This window comes from Scyliorhinus torazame, chromosome 8 (assembly GCF_047496885.1).
Source record: "Scyliorhinus torazame isolate Kashiwa2021f chromosome 8, sScyTor2.1, whole genome shotgun sequence".
Taxonomy (NCBI): Eukaryota; Metazoa; Chordata; class Chondrichthyes; order Carcharhiniformes; family Scyliorhinidae; genus Scyliorhinus; species Scyliorhinus torazame.
This window is the reverse complement of record NC_092714.1, coordinates 261309020-261328862: the sequence shown is the minus strand read 5'-3', so window position 1 is coordinate 261328862 and position 19843 is coordinate 261309020. Positions and strand designations below refer to the sequence as shown.

General features: G+C 50.4%; 1 protein-coding gene across 1 annotated transcript in view; it reads left to right on the top strand.

The window, feature by feature from the left end:
• The window catches only part of LOC140428581 (glutathione synthetase-like), a 160570-nt gene that overhangs the window by 10768 nt on the left and 129959 nt on the right, over positions 1–19843 (top strand). The window contains exon 2 of the mRNA XM_072515219.1: positions 9537–9674. Coding sequence (XP_072371320.1) covers positions 9537–9674 — 138 coding nt within the window. The remainder of the gene's footprint in view (positions 1–9536; positions 9675–19843) is intronic.

The window sequence follows — 19843 nt, the reverse complement described above, 5'->3', positions numbered from 1 at the left end:
ACCAAATTCTCACTCGGTCTGTATCTCTCTCACTCAGGCTGTGTGTCCTTGACCTGCGCAATGCTTACTAGAAGTGCCTCAGTTTCTAAATAGCCTTTTCTGATGCCTCGAGTCATATGCTGGAGGCTTCCAGTAGTTACCAAAGTGGTTTATTGATGAAAGGCAAAGTTAGCCAAGGAACACACACATAATACTATACAACAGATCTCAACACATTGGCTCCCTGGTCTACACTGCCTGGGATCCTGCTCCCAGGGCCCCGCCCAAATACCCCATTGGCCAGGACTTGCTTGTTCCCACGCGGTTGGCCCCGAGCTCATTGCGTGGTCCGTGGTCCTTAAAGGGGCCACACTCCCACACCATTCTTGTGCTCAGATACCTCTGGCTTCACACCCCGGGGGCGGGATTCTCCGATCATCGACGGCGAAATCCCACTAGCAATGAAGGACAAAACTCCATTTGCCTTCTTAATCACCTGTTGCACCTGTAAACCAACTTTTTCTGACTCATGCACTAGCACACCCTGGTATCTCTGCACAGCGGCATGTTTTAATATCATATCATTTAAATAATAATCCCTTTTACTGTTATTCCTACAAAAATGGATAACCTCACATTTGTCATCATTATATTCCATCTGCCAGACTCTAGTCCATTCACTTAACCTATCCAAATCCCTCTGCAGACTTCCGGTATCCTCTGCACTTTTTGCTTTCCCACTCATCTTAGTGTAGTCTGCAAACTTGGACACATTGCCCTTGGTCCCCAACTCCAAATCATCTATGTAAATTGTGAACAGTTGTGTGCCCAACACTGATCCCTGAGGGACACCACTAGCTACTGATTGCCAACCAGAGAAACACCCATTTATCCCCACTCTTTGCTTTCTATTAATTAACCAATCCTCTATCCATGCTACTACTTTCCCCTTAATGCCATGCATCTTTATCTCATGCAGCAACCTTTTATGTGGCACCTTGTCAAAAGCTTTCTGGAAATCCAGAAATACCACATCCATTGGCTCCCCGTTATCTACCGCACTGGTAATGTCCTCAAAATGTTCCACTAAATTAGTTAGGCACGACCTGCCCTTTCTGAACCCATGCTGCATCTGCCCAGTGGGACAATTTCCATCCAGATGCCTCACTATTTCTTCCTTGATGATAGATTCCAGCATCTTCCCTACTACCGAAGTTAAGCTAACTGGCCTATAATTACCCACTTTCTGCCTACCTCCTTTTTTAAACAGTGGTGTCACGTTTGCTAATTTCCAATCTGCCGGGACCACCCCAAAGTCTTGTGAATTTTGGTAAATTATCACTAGTGCATTTGCAATTTCCCCAGCCATCTCTTTTAGCACTCTGGGATGCATTCCATCTGGCCAGGAGACATGTCTACCTTTAGCCCCATTAGCTTGCCCATCACTACCTCCTTAAGTGATAACAATCATCTCAAGGCCCTCACCTGTCATAGCCTCATTTCCATCAGTCACTGGCATGTTATTTGTGTCTTCCACTGTGAAGACCGACCCAAAAAACCTGTTCAGTTCCTCAGCCATTTCCTCATTCCCCATTATTAAATCTCCCTTCTCATCCTCTAAAGGACCAATATTTACCTTAGCCACTCTTTTTTTGTTTTATATATTTGTAGAAACTTTTACTACCTGTTTTTATATTCTGAGCAAGTTTACTCTCATAATCTATCTTACTCTTCTTTATAGCTTTTTTAGTAGCTTTCTGTTGCCCCCTAAAGATTTCACAGTCCTCTAGTCTCCCACTAATCTTCGCCACTTTGTATGCTTTTTCCTTCAATTTGATACTCTCCCTTATTTCCTTAGATATCCACGGTTGATTTTCCCTCTTTCTACCCTCCTTCCTTTTTGTTGGTATAAACCTGTGCTGAGCACTGTGAAAAATTGCTTGGATGGTACACCACTGTTCCTCAACTCTTTCACCATAAAGTATTTGCTCCCAGTCTACCTTAGCTAGCTGTTCTCTCATCCCATTGTAATCTCCTTTGTTTAAGCACAAAACACTAGTGTTTGATTTTACCTTCTCACCCTCCATCTGTATTTTAAATTTCACCATATTGTGATCGCTCCTTCCGAGAGGATCCCTAACTATGAGATCATTAATCAATCCTGTCTCATTACACAGGACCAGATCTAGGACCAATTGTTCCCTCGTAGGTTCCATTACATACTGTTCTAGGAAATTATCGCGGATACATTCTATAAACTCCTCCTCAAGGCTGTCTTGACCGACCTGGTTAAACCAATCGACATGTAGATTAAAATCCCCCATGATAACTGCTGTACCATTTCTACATGCATCAGTTATTTCTTTGTTGATTGTCTGCCCCACCGTAATGTTACTATTTGGTGCCCTGTAGACTACTCCTATCAGTGACTTTTTCGCCTTAGTTTTCCTGATTTCCACCCAAATGGATTCAACCTTATCCTCCATAGCACTGATGTCATCCTTCACTACTGCCCGGATGTCATCCTTAAATAAGAGAGCTACACCACCTCCCTTACTCTGCCCTTCCGAATAGTTTGATACCCTCGGATATTTAACTCCCAGTCGTGACCATCCTTTAACCATGTTTTAGTAATGGCCATTAAATCATAGTCATTCACGATGATTTGCGCCATCAACTTATTTACCTTACTCCGAATACTACGAGCATTCAGGTAAAGTACACTTATGTTGGCTTTTATACCTCTGTTTTGAATCTTAAACCTCGATCAGTAACCTCTGGTAAGTTATTTTTCCTCTTAACTTTTCTCCTAATTTTCCTAGTCGTTAAACCCATATCTTTATGTAACAACCTGCCGCGTCGCTTTCCATTTATGCTTTTACTTCCCGTTTTATTCCTTTTAGTATTACTTGGCCTATTCACTGAGCTCCCCTCAGTCACTGTACCTTGTACTGTCGCCCTTTTTTATTTTTGACTATAGCCTCTCCGCCTTACACTTTACCCCTTACTGCCTTTTGTTTTTCTCCCTGTTTTACTACCTTCCGACTTCCTGCATCAGTTCCCGTCCCCCTGCCACATTAGTTTAAACACTCCCCAACCACTCTAGAAAATAGCCCCCCTAGGACATCAGTTCCAGTCCTGCCTAGGTGTAACCCGTCCAGTTTGTACATGTCTCACCTCCCGCAGAACCGGTCCCAATGCCCCAGGAATTTAAACCCTCCCCCTAGCGACATCTTAGCAATCATCAATTCAAATACAACTCCCAAAGAATACAACACTAAGTAATATAGAACATAGAACATAGAACAATACAGCGCAGTACAGGCCCTTCGGCCCACGATGTTGCACCGAAACAAAAGCCATCTAACCTACACTATGCCATTATCATCCATATGTTTATCCAATAAACTTTTAAATGCCCTCAATGTTGGCAAGTTCACTACTGTAGCAGGTAGGGCATTCCACGGCCTCACTACTCTTTGCGTAAAGAACCTACCTCTGACCTCTGTCCTATATCTATTACCCCTCAGTTTAAAGTTATGTCCCCTCGTGCCAGCCATATCCATCCGCGGGAGAAGGCTCTCACTGTCCACCCTATCCAACCCCCTGATCATTTTGTATGCCTCTATTAAGTCTCCTCTTAACCTTCTTCTCTCCAACGAAAACAACCTCAAGTCCATCAGCCTTTCCTCATAAGATTTTCCCTCCATACCAGGCAACATCCTGGTAAATCTCCTCTGCACCCGCTCCAAAGCCTCCACGTCCTTCCTATAATGCGGTGACCAGAACTGTACGCAATACTCCAAATGCGGCCGTACCAGAGTTCTGTACAGCTGCAACATGACCTCCCGACTCCGGAACTCAATCCCTCTACCAATAAAGGCCAACACTCCATAGGCCTTCTTCACAACCCTATCAACTTGGGTGGCAACTTTCAGGGATCTATGTACATGGACACCTAGATCCCTCTGCTCATCCACACTTTCAAGAACTTTACCATTAGCCAAATATTCCGCATTCCTGTTATTCCTTCCAAAGTGAATCACCTCACACTTCTCTACATTAAACTCCATTTGCCACCTCTCAGCCCAGCTCTGCAGCTTATCTATATCCCTCTGTAACCTGCTACATCCTTCCACACTATCGACAACACCACCGACTTTAGTATCGTCTGCACATTTACTCACCCACCCTTCTGCGCCTTCCTCTAGGTCATTGATAAAAATGACAAACAGCAACGGCCCCAGAACAGATCCTTGTGGTACTCCACTTGTGACTGTACTCTATTCTGAGCATTTCCCATCAACCACCACCCTCTGCCTTCTTTCGGCTAGCCAATTTCTGATCCACATCTCTAAATCACCCTCAATCCCCAGCCTCCGTATTTTTTGCAATAGCCTACCGTGGGGAACCTTATCAAACGCTTTGCTGAAATCCATATACACCACATCAACTGCTCTACCCTCGTCTACCTGTTCAGTCACCTTCTCAAAGAACTCAATAAGGTTTGTGAGGCATGACCTACCCTTCACAAAGCCATGCTGACTATCCCTGATCATATTATTCCTATCTAGATGATTATAAATCTTGTCTCTTATAATCCCCTCCAAGACTTTACCCACTACAGACGTGAGGCTCACCGGTCTATAGTTGCCGGGGTTGTCTCTGCTCCCCTTTTTGAACAAAGGGACCACATTTGCTGTCCTCCAGTCCTCTGGCACTATTCCTGTAGCCAATGATGACATAAAAATCAAAGCCAAAGGTCCAGCAATCTCTTCCCTGGCCTCCCAGAGAATCCTAGGATAAATCCCATCAGGTCCTGGGGACTTATCTATTTTCAGCCTGTCCAGAATTGCCAACACCTCTTCCCTACGTACCTCAATGCCATCTAATCTATTTACCTGGAGCTCCGCATTCTCCTCCACAACATTATCTTTTTCCTGAGTGAATACTGACGAAAAATATTCATTTAGTATCTCGCCTATCTCTTCAGACTCCACACACAATTTCCCATCCCTGTCCTTGACTGGTCCTACTCTTTCCCTAGTCATTCGCTTATTCCTGACATACCTATAGAAAGCTTTTGGGTTTTCCTTGATCCTTCCTGCCAAATACTTCTCATGTCCCCTCCTTGCTCGTCTTAGCTCTCTCTTTAGATCCTTCCTCGCTACCTTGTAACTATCCATCGCCCCAACCGAAACTTCACACTTCATCTTCACATAGGCCTCCTTCTTCCTCTTAACAAGAGATTCCACTTCCTTGGTAAACCACGGTTCCCTCGCTCGACGCCTTCCTCCCTGTCTGACCGGTACATACTTATCAAGAACACGCAGTAGCTGATCCTTGAACAAGCCCCACTTATCCAGTGTGCCCAACACTTACAGCCTACTTCTCCACCTTATCCCCCCCACGTCACGTCTAATGGCATCATAATTGCCCTCCCCCCAGCTATAACTCTTGCCCTGCGGTGTATACTTATCCCTTTCCATCATTAACGTAAACGTCACCGAATTGTGGTCACTGTCCCCAAAGTGCTCTCCTACCTCCAAATCCAACACCTGGCCTGGTTCATTACCCAAAACCAAATCCAACGTGGCCTCGCCTCTTGTTGGCCTGTCAACATATTGTTTCAGGAAACCCTCCTGCACACACTGTACAAAAAACGACCCATCTATTGTACTCGAACTATATCTTTTCCAGTCAATATTTGGAAAGTTAAAGTCTCCCATAATAACTACCCTGTTACTTTCGCTCATATCCAGAATCATCTTCGCCATCCTTTCCTCTACATCCCTAGAACTATTAGGAGGCCTATAAAAAACTCCCAACAGGGTGACCTCTCCTTTCCTGTTTCTAACTTCAGCCCATACTACCTCGGAAGAAGAGTCCCCATCTAGCATCCTCTCCGCCACCGTAATACTGCTCTTGACTAGCAGCGCCACACCTCCCCCTCTTTTGCCTCCTTCTCTGAGCTTACTAAAACACCTAAACCCCGGAACCTGCAACATCCATTCCTGTCCCTGCTCTATCCATGTCTCCGAAATGGCCACAACATCGAAGTCCCAGGTACCAACCCATGCTGCCAGTTCCCCTACCTTGTTTCGTATACTCCTGGCATTGAAGTAGACACACTTCAAACCACCTACCTGAACACTGGCCCCCTCCTGCAACATCAAATCTGTGCTCCTGACCTCTCTACTCTCATTCTCCCTTACCCTAAAACTACAATCCAGGTTCCCATGCCCCTGCTGCATTAGTTTAAACCCCCCCAAAGAGCACTAACAAATCTCCCCCCCAGGATATTTGTGCCCCTCAGGTTCAGATGTAGACCATCGTGTCTGTAGAGGTCCCACCTTCCCCAGAAAGAGCCCCAGTTATCCAGAAATCTGAATCCCTCCCGCCTGCACCATCCCTGTAGCCACGTGTTTAAATGCTCTCTCTCCCTATTCCTCATCTCACTATCACGTGGCACGGGCAACAACCCAGAGATAACAACTCTGTTTGTTCTAGTTCTGAGCTTCCATCCTAGCTCCCTGAAAGCCTGCCTGACATCCTTGTCCCCTTTCCTACCTATGTCGTTAGTGCCAATGTGGACCACAACTTGGGGCTGCTCCCCCTCCCCCCTAAGGACCCGGAAAACACGATCCGAGACATCACGTACCCTTGCACCTGGGAGGCAACATACCAAACGTAATGCTTAATAACTTCCCAAACAACATCCAGAAGACAAAAGAAACATCTTTTAACAGAAGCACATTAGGTTTACAGTCACTACTGAGAACATTTATAATTCTGAATTCACCAAATGATCAATAGATAGTCTTTTGATGGCAGAGAGAACAGCAGTACACCTGCTTGGTCTGGCTTCAGCTCCAACATTGAAAACGAAACTAAAACACACCCTGCAACAAACAGCCTTAAACGAAAGTAGAAAGCTGACAGACAGCCCTGCTCCACCCACTCTCTGACATCATTGCAGTAGTAAACACCCATTTCTTAAAGGTACTCTCACATGACACTAGCTGCTGTGCCAGGTAAAATACCCGGCTTCCACGGTATAAACGGCCAGAGAATTGACGGGTCAGTGGTCGTGCATGCCACGGCGATGACTGCAGCGGTCGCGCCGCAGAACACGGTGCCGGCCGTGCATGGACCCGACGTGCCAGATAGTGCCCCCGCTGGCCACACCCCACCAGTTCCCCCAGCCCTCGCCGTGTCCCCCCTCCCCCCCCGTCCAGCAACATGGCTCCTGCCCGACTGTAGCTCCGCTGTACACAGTTTGCAGCCGCCAATTCGGGTTCACGATCGCAGTGTTCCGTGCGGTCGTGAGGCCGTCCCAACGGCGGCGCCATGCTATTGATGACGGCGCTTTGGAGGGGGCGGAGCCTGCAAAATCAAGTAAAAATTGAATCTCCGCCCAATTGGCGATTACGAAATCAGCATCGGCCAACAAGGCCAGGACAGTTGGTAGGATTTTGCAGGCCAGATGGTGGGGGATGAATGTAATGCGACATGAATCCCAGGTCCCGGTTGAGGCCGCACTCATGTGTGCGGAACTTGGCTATAAGATACAGCATAATAGATACAGAAAAAAATAAAATAATGCAAGTTCAGTGGAAATGTGTTTACAAGTAAGATTTTTAATATGTAGCTCGACAAACGATCAGAAAAAACATTTAATCCAATGACGGTTGGGGAGGGGAAAGAATAAAATTCCAAATGTTCCCTGGCTAACTTGTGGATAGGAATCTGAAATAAGAGCTTTGTTCTGAATGTTGTACCTTTTATACAATATTTAGAATGAAGTTTTACTTCAACTGCTGGTAAAATAATTAGAATGCTTTTGGGAATGCTCCACCTGAATAATAATAATCTTTATTAGTGTCACAAGTAGGCTTACATTAACACTGCAATGAAGTTACTGTGAAAATCCCCTAGTCGCCACACTCTGGCGCCTGTTCGGGGACACAGAGGGAGATTTCAGAATGTCCAATTCACCTAACAAGCACGTCTTTCGGGACGTGGGAGGAAACTGGAGCCCCCGGAGGGAACCCACACAGACAAGGTGGTGGAAGACGATTCCATGAATAATTTTGAGAGGGAGTTGGACAGATACTGGAGGATGAGGAGCTTGCATGGTTACGGGAAAAAAGGGTGAGTGTGGGAGTAAGCAGGACAACTTTTTCAAAGAGCCAGTGCCAGCTAGACAAACGATCAGAAAAAACATTTAATCCAATGACGGTTGGGGCCAAAGAACCACCTGTGTTGTAAGTTCCTGTTGTACAGGACAGTTTCCCCATCAAGATCGAGAATGTGGACAAACAAAGTGACCGCATCTACCTCAGACCTCCTGGATACTCTTCACATTGGAAACAATATCGGGTGCGATGCACCCGAAACATTTCAGAGTCTGGTTTCGGGCACGTTTGGTGGTGTGGCTGCAGTGCCGAGAATGACACCACGATTCAACGGCATTTAGCCGTCTTTTGGGGGGGTCTCGGGAATTTTCACCACGCCACGGCCGCACTTAGAGAGGTTTCCTACACTAAGGAGTTGAGCTCACCAGCAAGGCCAAATCCTCACAGATTGCGGCACCATTTTGAATGGCTGCCCCAATCAGGACAGCCCGCTTTCAAGATCCCGCCCCCCTCCCTTCACCACTCCACAACCGTTCCTCGACCCCTTCAGATCCCCTCTTCCCACACGTTTCGTGGGCATGGCCCCCCAGGCACTGGCCCTTGGTAGTCCCAACCTGGCACCTGGGCACCTTAGCATTGCTGGCCTGGCATCCTGGCAGTACCAATTGGGGAGCCTTGCAGTGCCTCGACACCCTGGCAGATCCCTGGCACCCCGGCAGACCCCCTGGCAGTACCAATTGGGCAGCCTGGTTGCGCCAGGTTGACACTGCCAGAATGCCCAGGAGGTACTGCCAGGGTGCCAAGCTAGCCTTGCCAAGGTGCCCAGGTGCCAGGGGAAGTGCCAGAGTAATGCCCTGCCCTGTACCAACCAGCCGGGGCACTAAAGGCTGACAAGATCTCCCAAGGCGCCATCATGACAGTCCATGATTGTGGAAACCAGGGCTAAACGTCGCCCGGTTAAGGCTTTGCAGCCGCGGCCATTGACTCCAGGGCGCCGGGCGAATAGGGCGTCTGGATATTTAAATGAGCCAAATGGTTCATTTAAATATCATTATCTGGATCACTCCCAGCGAGGGCGTGATCCGGATCACACCAGGCCCAGCAAGTCGGGTGACTCGCGTTGGTCCGGTGCCCAGCGTGAAGACCGAATTGGGCCTCTCTCGGGATTCACCCATTGTGCCCGGCTCCGTGCTGAGTTAAAATGGCATGAATGGGTATTAGATGCCTCCGTCTGTCAGGATGCACACAATGATCGAGCTGTGACATTGCTTGTAAGAAATCCCAGAGTACAAATTACAAGACTTGAGAGGAGGAATGGGGCGAGGATGGTTGTGAACATTGTCAGAAAAATGATTTTGAATGCCCCAACGTGACATGATTCTGAGATTGCTGCGTTATTGTTCCACTGTTTTCCGGCAGGTTCTTTTGCCCCCTTTCGCAGCAGATGACGTACTTCACAACAATGGTTTTATCCAGCAGCTGGCAGTGGCTGCAAAAAATACAGCTTTCCTTTGCGGAGTTCTCTTGCCGACGAATGAAGATCCAACCAACACCGAGGTTAGTTCCTTTGAGCATCCTTTTTAGAATGCGTTTAGTTCCTCTGAAATGAAGATTTTCATTCATTGCTAGTCACCCAACTGTCAGCCTCAAATTTTAAGTTTTAAAAAGTTTAGAGCACCCAATTCTTTTTTTTCCAATTAAGGGGCAATTTAGCGTGGCCAATCCACCTAACCTGCACATCTTTTGAGTTGTTGGGGGGGGGAGGGGGAGGGGTGCGAGACCCACGCAGACACAGGGAGAATGTGCAAACTCCATACGGACAGCGACCCGTGGCCGGGATCGAACCCAGATCCTCGGCTCTGTGAGGCAGCAGTGCTAACCACTGCGCCACTGCGCTGCCCTCAAATATTAATTTTTATTTGTCTCACTCGCTTGTCCATCCTTCCAATGTGTTCCCAAGAAAGAAATTGCATTTATAGAATCCAAGATGTTCCAAAGCGTTTGTTTTGATGACCTTGTTCAGCAATGTGACAACAATCGGATTTTCTTTACCGATGCTGGTTAATGGATTTCCCTGGATGCTTGTGTTATTTAACTCTGTAAATGAACATAAAACTTGGTCAAGATTGGCTCCAATACTATCCTTCATCACCCCACTTTCCAGATTGGAACAAGGTGGCAGAGAATTGTTGCCTGAAGGATTGTGTTTGAAAAACACAGGTAGTTTTAAGGGATTTATATTTGTATGCGTAAACATGAGAAATATGATATTGGGTTTACTTTAGTGTTTCTGTGTCTGGAATGGTAAAATCTATAGTTAAATTTGTGTTGGACAAAGGTGTTTGTATATGTGGGGATTGGTTCTGTTCCAACTGCGCTTCTATTGTGCTCAGACAGGGCTATAGCATGAAGAGTAAATAAACTAGCTGTGGTTGCTTAGCAATTGGGGCCTCATAAGGTAGAAAAACGTTCACGTTTTAGCTGGATATATTGCAGTAGAAGAAAAACACCAGGGAGTGAATGGGCTGGATTCCCCGATCCTGAGGCTATGTCCGTAGGATCGGTCTGGTCTTACGACCAGAAAGTCGGCGGCGCCCCCACACCGATCCTCCATCCAGTGGGGGGCGAGCAGCCGTGCAACGTAAAGCCCCCGACTTTACCTGCGGATATGGGCGGAGAATAGCCGGGTCCATGGCCACGCATACACACGGCGGCGGCCTGCGGTGGCCGCGCCGTGTAACATGGTGTCGGCCGCACACGGACCCGGCCAGGTGCCAATGTAACCAGCATTGCTACTCCCAGACCACCCCCCACCAGTTCCCCCTCCCCCACCAAAGTCCCCCCTGCCAGCGGAACGGCTCCCCCCCCCCCCGATTGTGGCGGCGCTGGGCGGTGTGAGCACTCGTGTCCCCCGCGGTCCTAAGGCCGTCAATTCGGCGTGCGGTGTACTCCCCGAGTACGCTGTTTTTGAGGGGGTGGAGCATCGCCAAAACGGCAGTGCCCCTGATTCCGGCGTAAACGGGGCTTCTCTTGGCTGACCGCTGAATGGGATTTCGGCGTTAGCGATCGGAGAATCCAATCCAACATCTCTCAACTCTGCCAGGAGAAAGACAGGAGGAAACGGGAGCTGTAAAGAATCAGTTACTGCCCAGATAACCAGGGAATTGGGACAAAAATTATGTTCGAAGATGACCATCTGCGTGGTGACTTGGAACCTCACTTTAATGTCTGAGCAGAACGATGACCCCTCTAAAAGCAAAGCACCCCCACAATACTGCAATGGGAATGCTCTGGATTTCGTGCTCAGTTCTGCGGTATAAGGAATTGATGCCATGGCTAATTGTCTTCACACTGACGCATTTGATTGTAATTTAACTGGCTGGATTCTCCATTTCAGCGGCTAAGTGCTGGCTCGAACGGAGAATTCGCGGGAGTTCTACGACCGGAAAATTGGCGCCGACCCCTCACCAATTCTGGGACCGGTGAGGGGCTAGCGGCGGTGCTGGGTGAATACTCGGCTGGCATGGCGAAAACAGCCAGAGAATGGCCGGGTCCCTGGCCACACATGCGCACGACGTCGACCTGCAGCGATCACACCATACAACATGGCGCCAGCCATGCGCGGAACCTGTTTTTCGAGGAGGTCACAAAGATGATTGATGCAGGTAGGGTAGTGGATGGTGTCTATATGGACTTCAGGAAGACCTTTGACAAGGTCCCTCATGGCAGACTGGTACAAAAGGTGAAGTCACACAGGATCAGGCGTGAACTGGCAAGATGGACACAGAACTGGCTAGGTCATAGAAGGCAGAGAATAGCAATGGAAGGGTGCTTTTCTGATTGGACGGTTGTGACTAGTTGTGTTCCATAGGGATCAGTGCTGGAACCTTTGCTGTTCGTAGTACATATAAATGATTTGGAGGAAAATGTAACTGGACTGATTAGTAAGTTTCCAGACGACACAAAGGATTGGTTGAATTGCGGATAGCGATGAGGACTGTCAGAGGATACAGCAGGATTCAGATCGTTTGGAGACATGGGCGGAGAGATGGCAGATGGAGTTTAATCCGGACAAATGGGAGGTAATGCATTTTGGAAGGTCTAATGCAGGTAGGGAATATACAGTGAATGGTAGAACCCTCAAGAGTATTGACAGTCAGAGAGATCTAGATGTACAAGTCCACAGGTGACTGAAAGGGGCAACATAGGTGGAGAAGGTAGTCAAGAAGGCATAAGGCATGCTTGCCTTCACTGGCCGGGCATTGAGTATAAAAATTGGCAAGTCATGTTGCAGCTGTATAGAACCTTAGTTAGGCCACACTTGGAGTATAGTGTTCAATTCTGGTTGCCACACTACCAGAAGGATGTGGAGGCTTTAGAGGGGGTGAAGAAGAGATTTACCAGGATGTTGCCTGGTATGGAGGGCATTAGCTATGAGGAGAGGTTGAATAAACTAGGTTTGCTCTCACTGGAACGACGGAGGTTGAGGGGCGACCTGATAGAGGTCTACAAAATTATGAGGGGCAGAGACAGAGTGGATAGTCAGAGGCTTTTTCCCAGGGTAGAGGGGTCAATTACTTGGGGGCATAGGTTTAAGGTGCGAGAGGCAAGGTTTAGAGGATATGTACGAGGCAAGTTTTTTAGACAGAGGGTAACTCGCTGCCAGAGGAGGTGGTGGTGGACAAATACATGAATAGGATGGGAATAGAGAGATACGGACCCCGGAAGTGTAGAAGATTTTAGTTTCGATGGGCAGCATGGTCGGCACAGGCTTGGAGGGCCGAAGGGCCTGTTCCTGTGCTGTACTTTTCTTTGTTCTTTGTTATAATCTGCAGTTGGTTCTTTGAGACTCAGATCAAAGTGACAAAGGGGGAGAAGCAATGCAGTTTTCACGGTCAGTGGTTTTGTGCGATTGCTGGCATTGAGGAAGGAGGAAAGAAAGTCATGGGGCTAGATTGTCTAATCGGCGACACCAAAATCGCGTTCGCGGCGGGGCGGAGAATACTCGATGATGATGAAATTGGGGGCAGCGCCGCCTTCGCGATGCTCTGCCCCCTGAAAAGCGGAGTATGCCGCGTTCCGTATCCACGGCCTCGCAACGTTGGCTGAGGCCCGCCCCGCGATGCTCCGCCCCTGACTGGCCGGTTTCCCGGTGGCGTGGGACACGTGCGGCCTCACCCATCGAGAACTCGGCGTGGCGGCTGCGGACTCAGTCCAGCGCCGGCCGAAGCGGGGGACTATTTTGCGGGCCGGGTCCGCAAGCGCAATCCGCCATGAAGCTCGGCCTCACCCCACCCCCCCAAGTACAGGGAATCAGTGGCCTTTTTGCGGCAGTTTTCTGGCGTTAAAAAACGCCAGCATGGGGACTTAGTCTCCAGATCGGAGAATCCAGCCCCTGGTTCCCGCTCCAGACCTCTGTGTGAACTGTTGGCTGAATACTTTCGATAACTGTCTACACCCCTCTCTTGATCAGACTGCCTGCCGGTAATTACTGTCTAAATTTGCAATTGTATAGTCAGTTCCTGGGTAAATTAATCAGAGATTGCAGAGTGCCTGGGGAACAAAATGTCAGTGCTTTTTGAGAGGAAATGCTGGTTACACAGTGAACAATTATCTTTAATTAAATGGAAAGCCTATTAATAGAGACAATGGAGCAGGATTCATTGCACTGGTGACAGGTATTTAAGCTGTGCTCCCCCATCCTCCAGTGGAATTGAGGCCAGGGAGCCTGATTAGAATGTGTTGATGGGGGCAACACGGTGGCGCAGTGGTTAGCACTGCTGCTTCACGGCGCCAAGGTCCCAAGTTTGATCCCGGCTCTGGGTCACTGTCCGTGTGGAGTTCGAACATTCACCCCCCCCCCCCCCCCCCCCCCCCCCACAATCCAAAGATGTGCAGGCTAGGTTGATTGGCCACGCTAAATTGCCTCTTAATTGGAAAAAATGAATTGGGTACCCTAAATTTATTTTAAAAAAGACAATTTGTTGATGCCCGTTGTCATGTGAGAGTACCTTTAAGAAATGGGTGCTTAAGAATACACCTTTAAGAAATGGGTGTTTATCAGTGATGTCAGAGAGTGGGTGGAGGTGGGCTGTCTGTCTGTCAGCTTTTTACTTTCATTTTAGGCTGTTTGCTGCAGGGTGTGTTTTAGTTTTGTTTTCAGTGTTGGAGCTGAAGCCAGACCAAGCAGGTGTACTGTTGTTCTCTCTGCCATCAAAAGACTATCTCTTGATCATTTGGTGAATTCAGAATTATAAATGTTCTCAGTAGTGAATGTAAGCCTGATGTCTTTCTGTACAAAGATGTGTTTAAGTCTTATGGATGTCAAAAGGAAAGCTTAAAGGATTACTTAGTGTTGTAATCTTTGGGGGTTGTATTTCAATTGATGGTTGCTAAGATGTTCACTGTATGTTTCAAAAAGGTTAACTTGAGTTCATAGAACAAAAACTGTTTTGCTTCAAAAAATACTTTTCCATTTCTGCTGTACCACACCTGTGGAGTGGGCCATGTGCTCCCCATACCACAATCTATTAAAAGTTGTGGGTCAGGTGAACTCCATGATACACTTTGGGGTTCTCTAAACTCTGGCCCATAACACCGCATACCAGATAATCAGAAATGTGCAGCCAATGTATTGATCCCAATACTAAAGTGATGTCCATTAGAGTTGCTTTATTTACCAACTTAACCTTACTGGTTTATCTGTCAAGTAGTAATGTCACTGAGCTAGTCGCACAAGTTGGGAAGCAACCTATCCCTGACCTTCTATTGTGCTGTACCTCCTCCAATCCCCCCCTCCCCACCCCCTGTCTCCAATTATATAATCCATTACGTTCCTACCCCTCTTAGTTCTGTCGAAGGGTCAGACAGACTCGAAACAATAACTCTTCTCCCACGCTGCCAGACCTGCTGAGCTTGGCCAGTATTTGCTGCTTTTATCCCACAATTACAATCTGGGGATTTGAATTCCGTTTGTGAAGCTAGTGTCAACACAAGTGACCAAGAAGCTGTCAGATTGAATAAAAACCCAACTCATTCACAATTGCCCTTCAGGGAAGGAAATCTGCTGTGCTGAAGCCAGACTGGCCCAGGTTTGACTCCAAACCTGCTCCACCTGATTGACTCTAACTCCTCTTTCAAATGGCCGAGAAAACCATTCAGTTGTGTCAATACAGCTTCGAAACACACAAGTCGAAACGGCTCATGAAGTTGGCCCTCCACCATGTCGGGAATGGGAAATAAATGTCTGGGTACCCATTGCAAGAGAATAAATTAAAATGAATCTCCTGTGTTCACAGAGTGAGCATCCAGTGGTTAGCACTGTTGCTTCACAGCGCCAGTGTTCCAGGTTCGATTCCTGTCTGTGCGGAGTCTGCACGTTCTCCCCGTGTCTGCGTGGGTTTCCTCCGGGTGCTCCGGTTTCCTCCCACAAGTCCTTGTGCTTGTTCGGTGAATTGGACATTCTTAATTCTCCCTCTGTGTACCCGAACAGGTGGCGGAATGTGGCGACTGGGGGCTTTTCACAGTAACTTCGCTGCAGTGTTAATGTAAGCCTACTTGTGACAATAATAAAGATTATTATTCTGTTAATTTCTGTTAACTTTAGGAGAACGTAATGAGGCAATTCGCTGTTTTTGCTTGGAAGAAGCAAGACTGCTCATGAGTTAGAGCAGGATTTTTCCAAGTGTGGGTCGTGACCCGCGGGCGGGTGTCAGAAGGGTCGTGGGGTTAAGGGCCGTGGTCTGCACTTTTGTTAAACAGGGAAGTGTGGGGGATTCAAGTACATGGACACATCTCGAAAAATCCAGCGGGAGTGAGAGACAGAACTGTGACAGAAGAGATGGGAAAAATATCGAAGCAAAGAATAGCCCCTGAGTTCTGTGCTGACAGTGCGCCGCCTCGCTCGCTGCCCTTAACCCCATTCCTGACTTGTTGCAACTGCTCAGGGTTGGCAGTAAGTTGCTGTCACCAGAATCCATTCAGCTGGTGATTTATTTCGATCCACACTGAAGTACTGGCCCCTCAGCACTTTGAACAAGTGGAACCCAGAAATACTCCTCAGTGACATTGGGCGGGATTCTCCGCGATCGGCGCGATGGCCCGATGCCGGAGTCAAAAACGGCACGCACCACTCCGGCGTTGGGCCAACCGGAACGTCGGAAAACCTCCGACCCGGAAGGGGCTAGCAGTGGCATGACGCCATTCGCGACGGCGTCACCCGTCACAGACGCGCGCGCAGTCATTGACGCTGCACGGCGTCGCAGCGCCGAGGTCCCAGGAGGGCGACATCGAGGCACTGCTGGCCGCTGTGGAGCCGAGGAGGGAGGTCCCGTACCCCGGACACGGCCGCAGGGTCACACCACACCTCAGCCGGCACCTGTGGAGGGAGGTGGCAGAGGCCGTCAGCGCCGTGGCCGTAACAGCCAGGACAGGCATCCAGTGCCACAAGAAGGTCAATGACCTAGTCAGGGCAGCCATCCAGGACACACCCACCGAGGACACACCCACCGAGGACACTGACACGCGGGAAACTGACTCACAGGGTACTGACACACAGGACACTGCCACACAGGACTCTGACACACAGGACACCCACACACAGGACACAATCCCCCAGGACACCCATACACAGGGAACGGACAAGAAACACCACTCCAAGGGACCCCAGACTTCGGGTCGGATGAGGAGCACGACATTATGCCACTGCTATCTCCTCCACCCTTCACCATCGCAGAGACACTCACCTCGGTTGGGCACTTTAGCGATGAGGCCTCTACATTAACTGGTGCACACAACGCAGCCATCCCGTTACAGCAGGTGGAGGTAGGAGCAGCCGAGGGGCCAGTCTGTTGGAGGGCAGCCCGGCGCAAGCAACCATCGAGGCAACACATCTCTGCGTAATAAAGCCTCGATTACTCTCTACTCTCGTCTCGTCGTAATTGGCAATGCATCACCACATCCACCCATAGACCCGATGCAGTCACCGACCCAGAGACGAGCGAAGAGGGTGACAGCCGGCTTGCGGCAGCTGCAGACGCAGGTGGAGGAGTCCACCTATGTCCAGGAGCAGGGAGTGGTGCCGGTCATGCGTGCCACCCAGGCCGACACCGCACGGGTGGCATCCGCAATGGAGGCAATGGGGGCGACGGTGTCAGACATGGGGAGCAGTATGCAAGGCCTGGGGCTTTCCGTGCAGGCGGCGTCTGTGGCCCAGGACATGGCTGCCCTCTTACAGGAAGCCATGAGCCAGAGCCAGAAGCAGATCGCAGAGGCGCTCAACGCCGTGGCCCTGTCTCAGCAGGCCATCGCTGAGGGCATCGGTGCCATTGCCCAGGTGCTGGCCGGCGTGGCCCAGACACAGACAGGGATTGCCAACTCCCTGAGCTCCATGACTGCAAACTTGCAGACCCTTGTTGATACCAGGGCGGGCCAGGTATCAACAAAGACCAGCGGCAGGTGCCGGGGCTGCGTCGGATGCTGGATCCGTTCCTACACCCGACCCATCGGGCACCCCGAGTGAGGAGGAGGTGCTGGGGCCCGTTCCGGGTCCCTCTGTAGGGGAGGTCCACGACACCTCGGACTCCCCCTCTGCCGTCCCGGGTGCATCTGGTGGGCAATGGGCTGGACAGGCGGGCAGCTCGCCATCCCAGTCGCCCGAGCCGCAGCCTGGCCCATCCAGGCCGGACTGCCCCAGGAAACGGCCGCCAAAGGGGACCCTAGTCACAGGGCAGCAATCACAGGAGTGCACCTCCAGCTCTGGTGTACCGTCTGGGGAACCACCTAGATGTAGTCAAAGGGCCCGTAAGGCCAAGAAATTAGTCACTGAGAAAATTGGCACGGGTGCAGGGCACAGATTAGTTACAGGGGCTAGGACACGTGTATGAACTGTTTGTCATTAAAATCACTTTCACACCTTTGGAAGCTGCCTGTGTGCTCTGTCCGATGCGTGCTGGGGTGTGGTGTGACATGAGTGCCAGCGTGTGTGTGAGGGGTGATAGAACGTCAGCGTCAGGTGAGTGTGCCACCTCCCAGGTCGCCCTCGCCACCCCCCCGGGCAGACGACGGGACTGTGCGCTGCAGTGTCAAGGCCACATGGGACGGTCCAGGTGGAGGGTGGGACTGTGGCCATGAGTCAGACATTATCTAACGATGTAGAGCCCGGAGCTCATCACAGAGCGGGTTGTCATCATCCTCCATGGCCTGCAATAGACATGCTTCTACTGCCGACCATGTGAGCCCGGCCCATTGTGCGACAGGTGGATGTGCAATGGAGGAGTGGTGTGCATGCGGGTGATGTGAGGGTGGTTGGTGGTGGATGGGTGGGGTGAGGGTGATTGGTGGTGGGTGGGTGGGGTGAGGGTGGTAGGCTGGTGCCATACTGTGCTGTCTGTGCCCATACCCGGCGATTCCCACACCCCCCTAGTCTGTGAACCGGGCGGTTATCAACCCGTCCCGTGCCCACTGGCCCAGCCAGTAATGGTGGGCAGCCTCCCGTCCATGTCAAGGTTGTTTGTCCTGTACATTGCACCCATCCTCCTCATCTGGGAGGCCTGCCCTTCGTCGTGTTGCTCCTCCCCCTCCCCCTCCTCTGCCTCCAGCACATCGCCCCTCTGCTGGGCTATGTTGTGCAGGACGCAGCTCTGTGGCCGACTCTCTCTGACGGGTACTGGAGGGCCCCTCCAGAGCGGTCCAGGCATCTGAAGCGCATCTTCAGCAGCCCAAAGCACCTCTCTATCACACCCCTGGTCGCTGCATGGGCATCGTTGTAGTGGTTCTCCGCGTCAGTCCGTGGCCTCCATGGAGGCTTCATCAGCCACGACCGCAACGGGTAACCTTTGTCACCCAGCAACCAGCCCCTCAGCCGGGGGGGCGTCCCTTGAACATTGCGGGGATGAACGATTGCACCAATACGAATGAGTCATACACACCGCCCGGGTACCTGGCACAGACGTGCAGGATCCTCATGCGGTGATCGCAGACCACATGAATGTTCGTGGAGTAGGTCCCCTTCCTATTTGTGAACATGGCCCTGTTATCAGCTGGTGGCCGCACGGGGACATGCATCCCATCGATTGCCCCCTGGACCATGGGCATCCTGGCCACGGCAGCGAAGCCCGCTGCCCGGGCATCCTGACTGGCCCGGTCCACAGGGGACTGGATGTAGCGGTCTGCGATGACATACAGGGCGTCCGTCACTGCACCGGTGCACCGATGTCTGCGAGATGCAGGACAGGTCCCCCTCGGCGCCTGGAATGACCCCGTCGCGTAGAAGTTCAGGGCCACCGTAACCTTGACGGCCACTGGTAGAGGGTGTCCTCCCCCAATGCCACGCGGTGCCAGGTGTGCCATCAGGTGGCAGATATGGATGACTGTTTCCCGGCTAATCCTGAGTCGCCTCCTGGATGCCTGGTGCGACGTGCAGCGCCGGTACCTCATCGGGCGTCTTTGTCGCCGTTGCACCACCACCTCTTCCTCCTCACCCTGTCGGGGAGGCGGCCCTCCAGCCTGGGTGGCTGCCACCTACCTCTCTGCAGCACGCTCCTCTGCGGCAGCTCCGCCACCTCCCTGGCACGCTCCTGCTCCAGGTCCCCCAGGGCAACATGTAGAAGGGCGGCTCCCGCCCCAGCGGCCAACATCACTGGGTGATGCCCAAACATAACGGTCTGCACGGGGTGGGGGATAGACGACATATCATCATTGCACATACCCCCTCCGCAGCTAGGTGC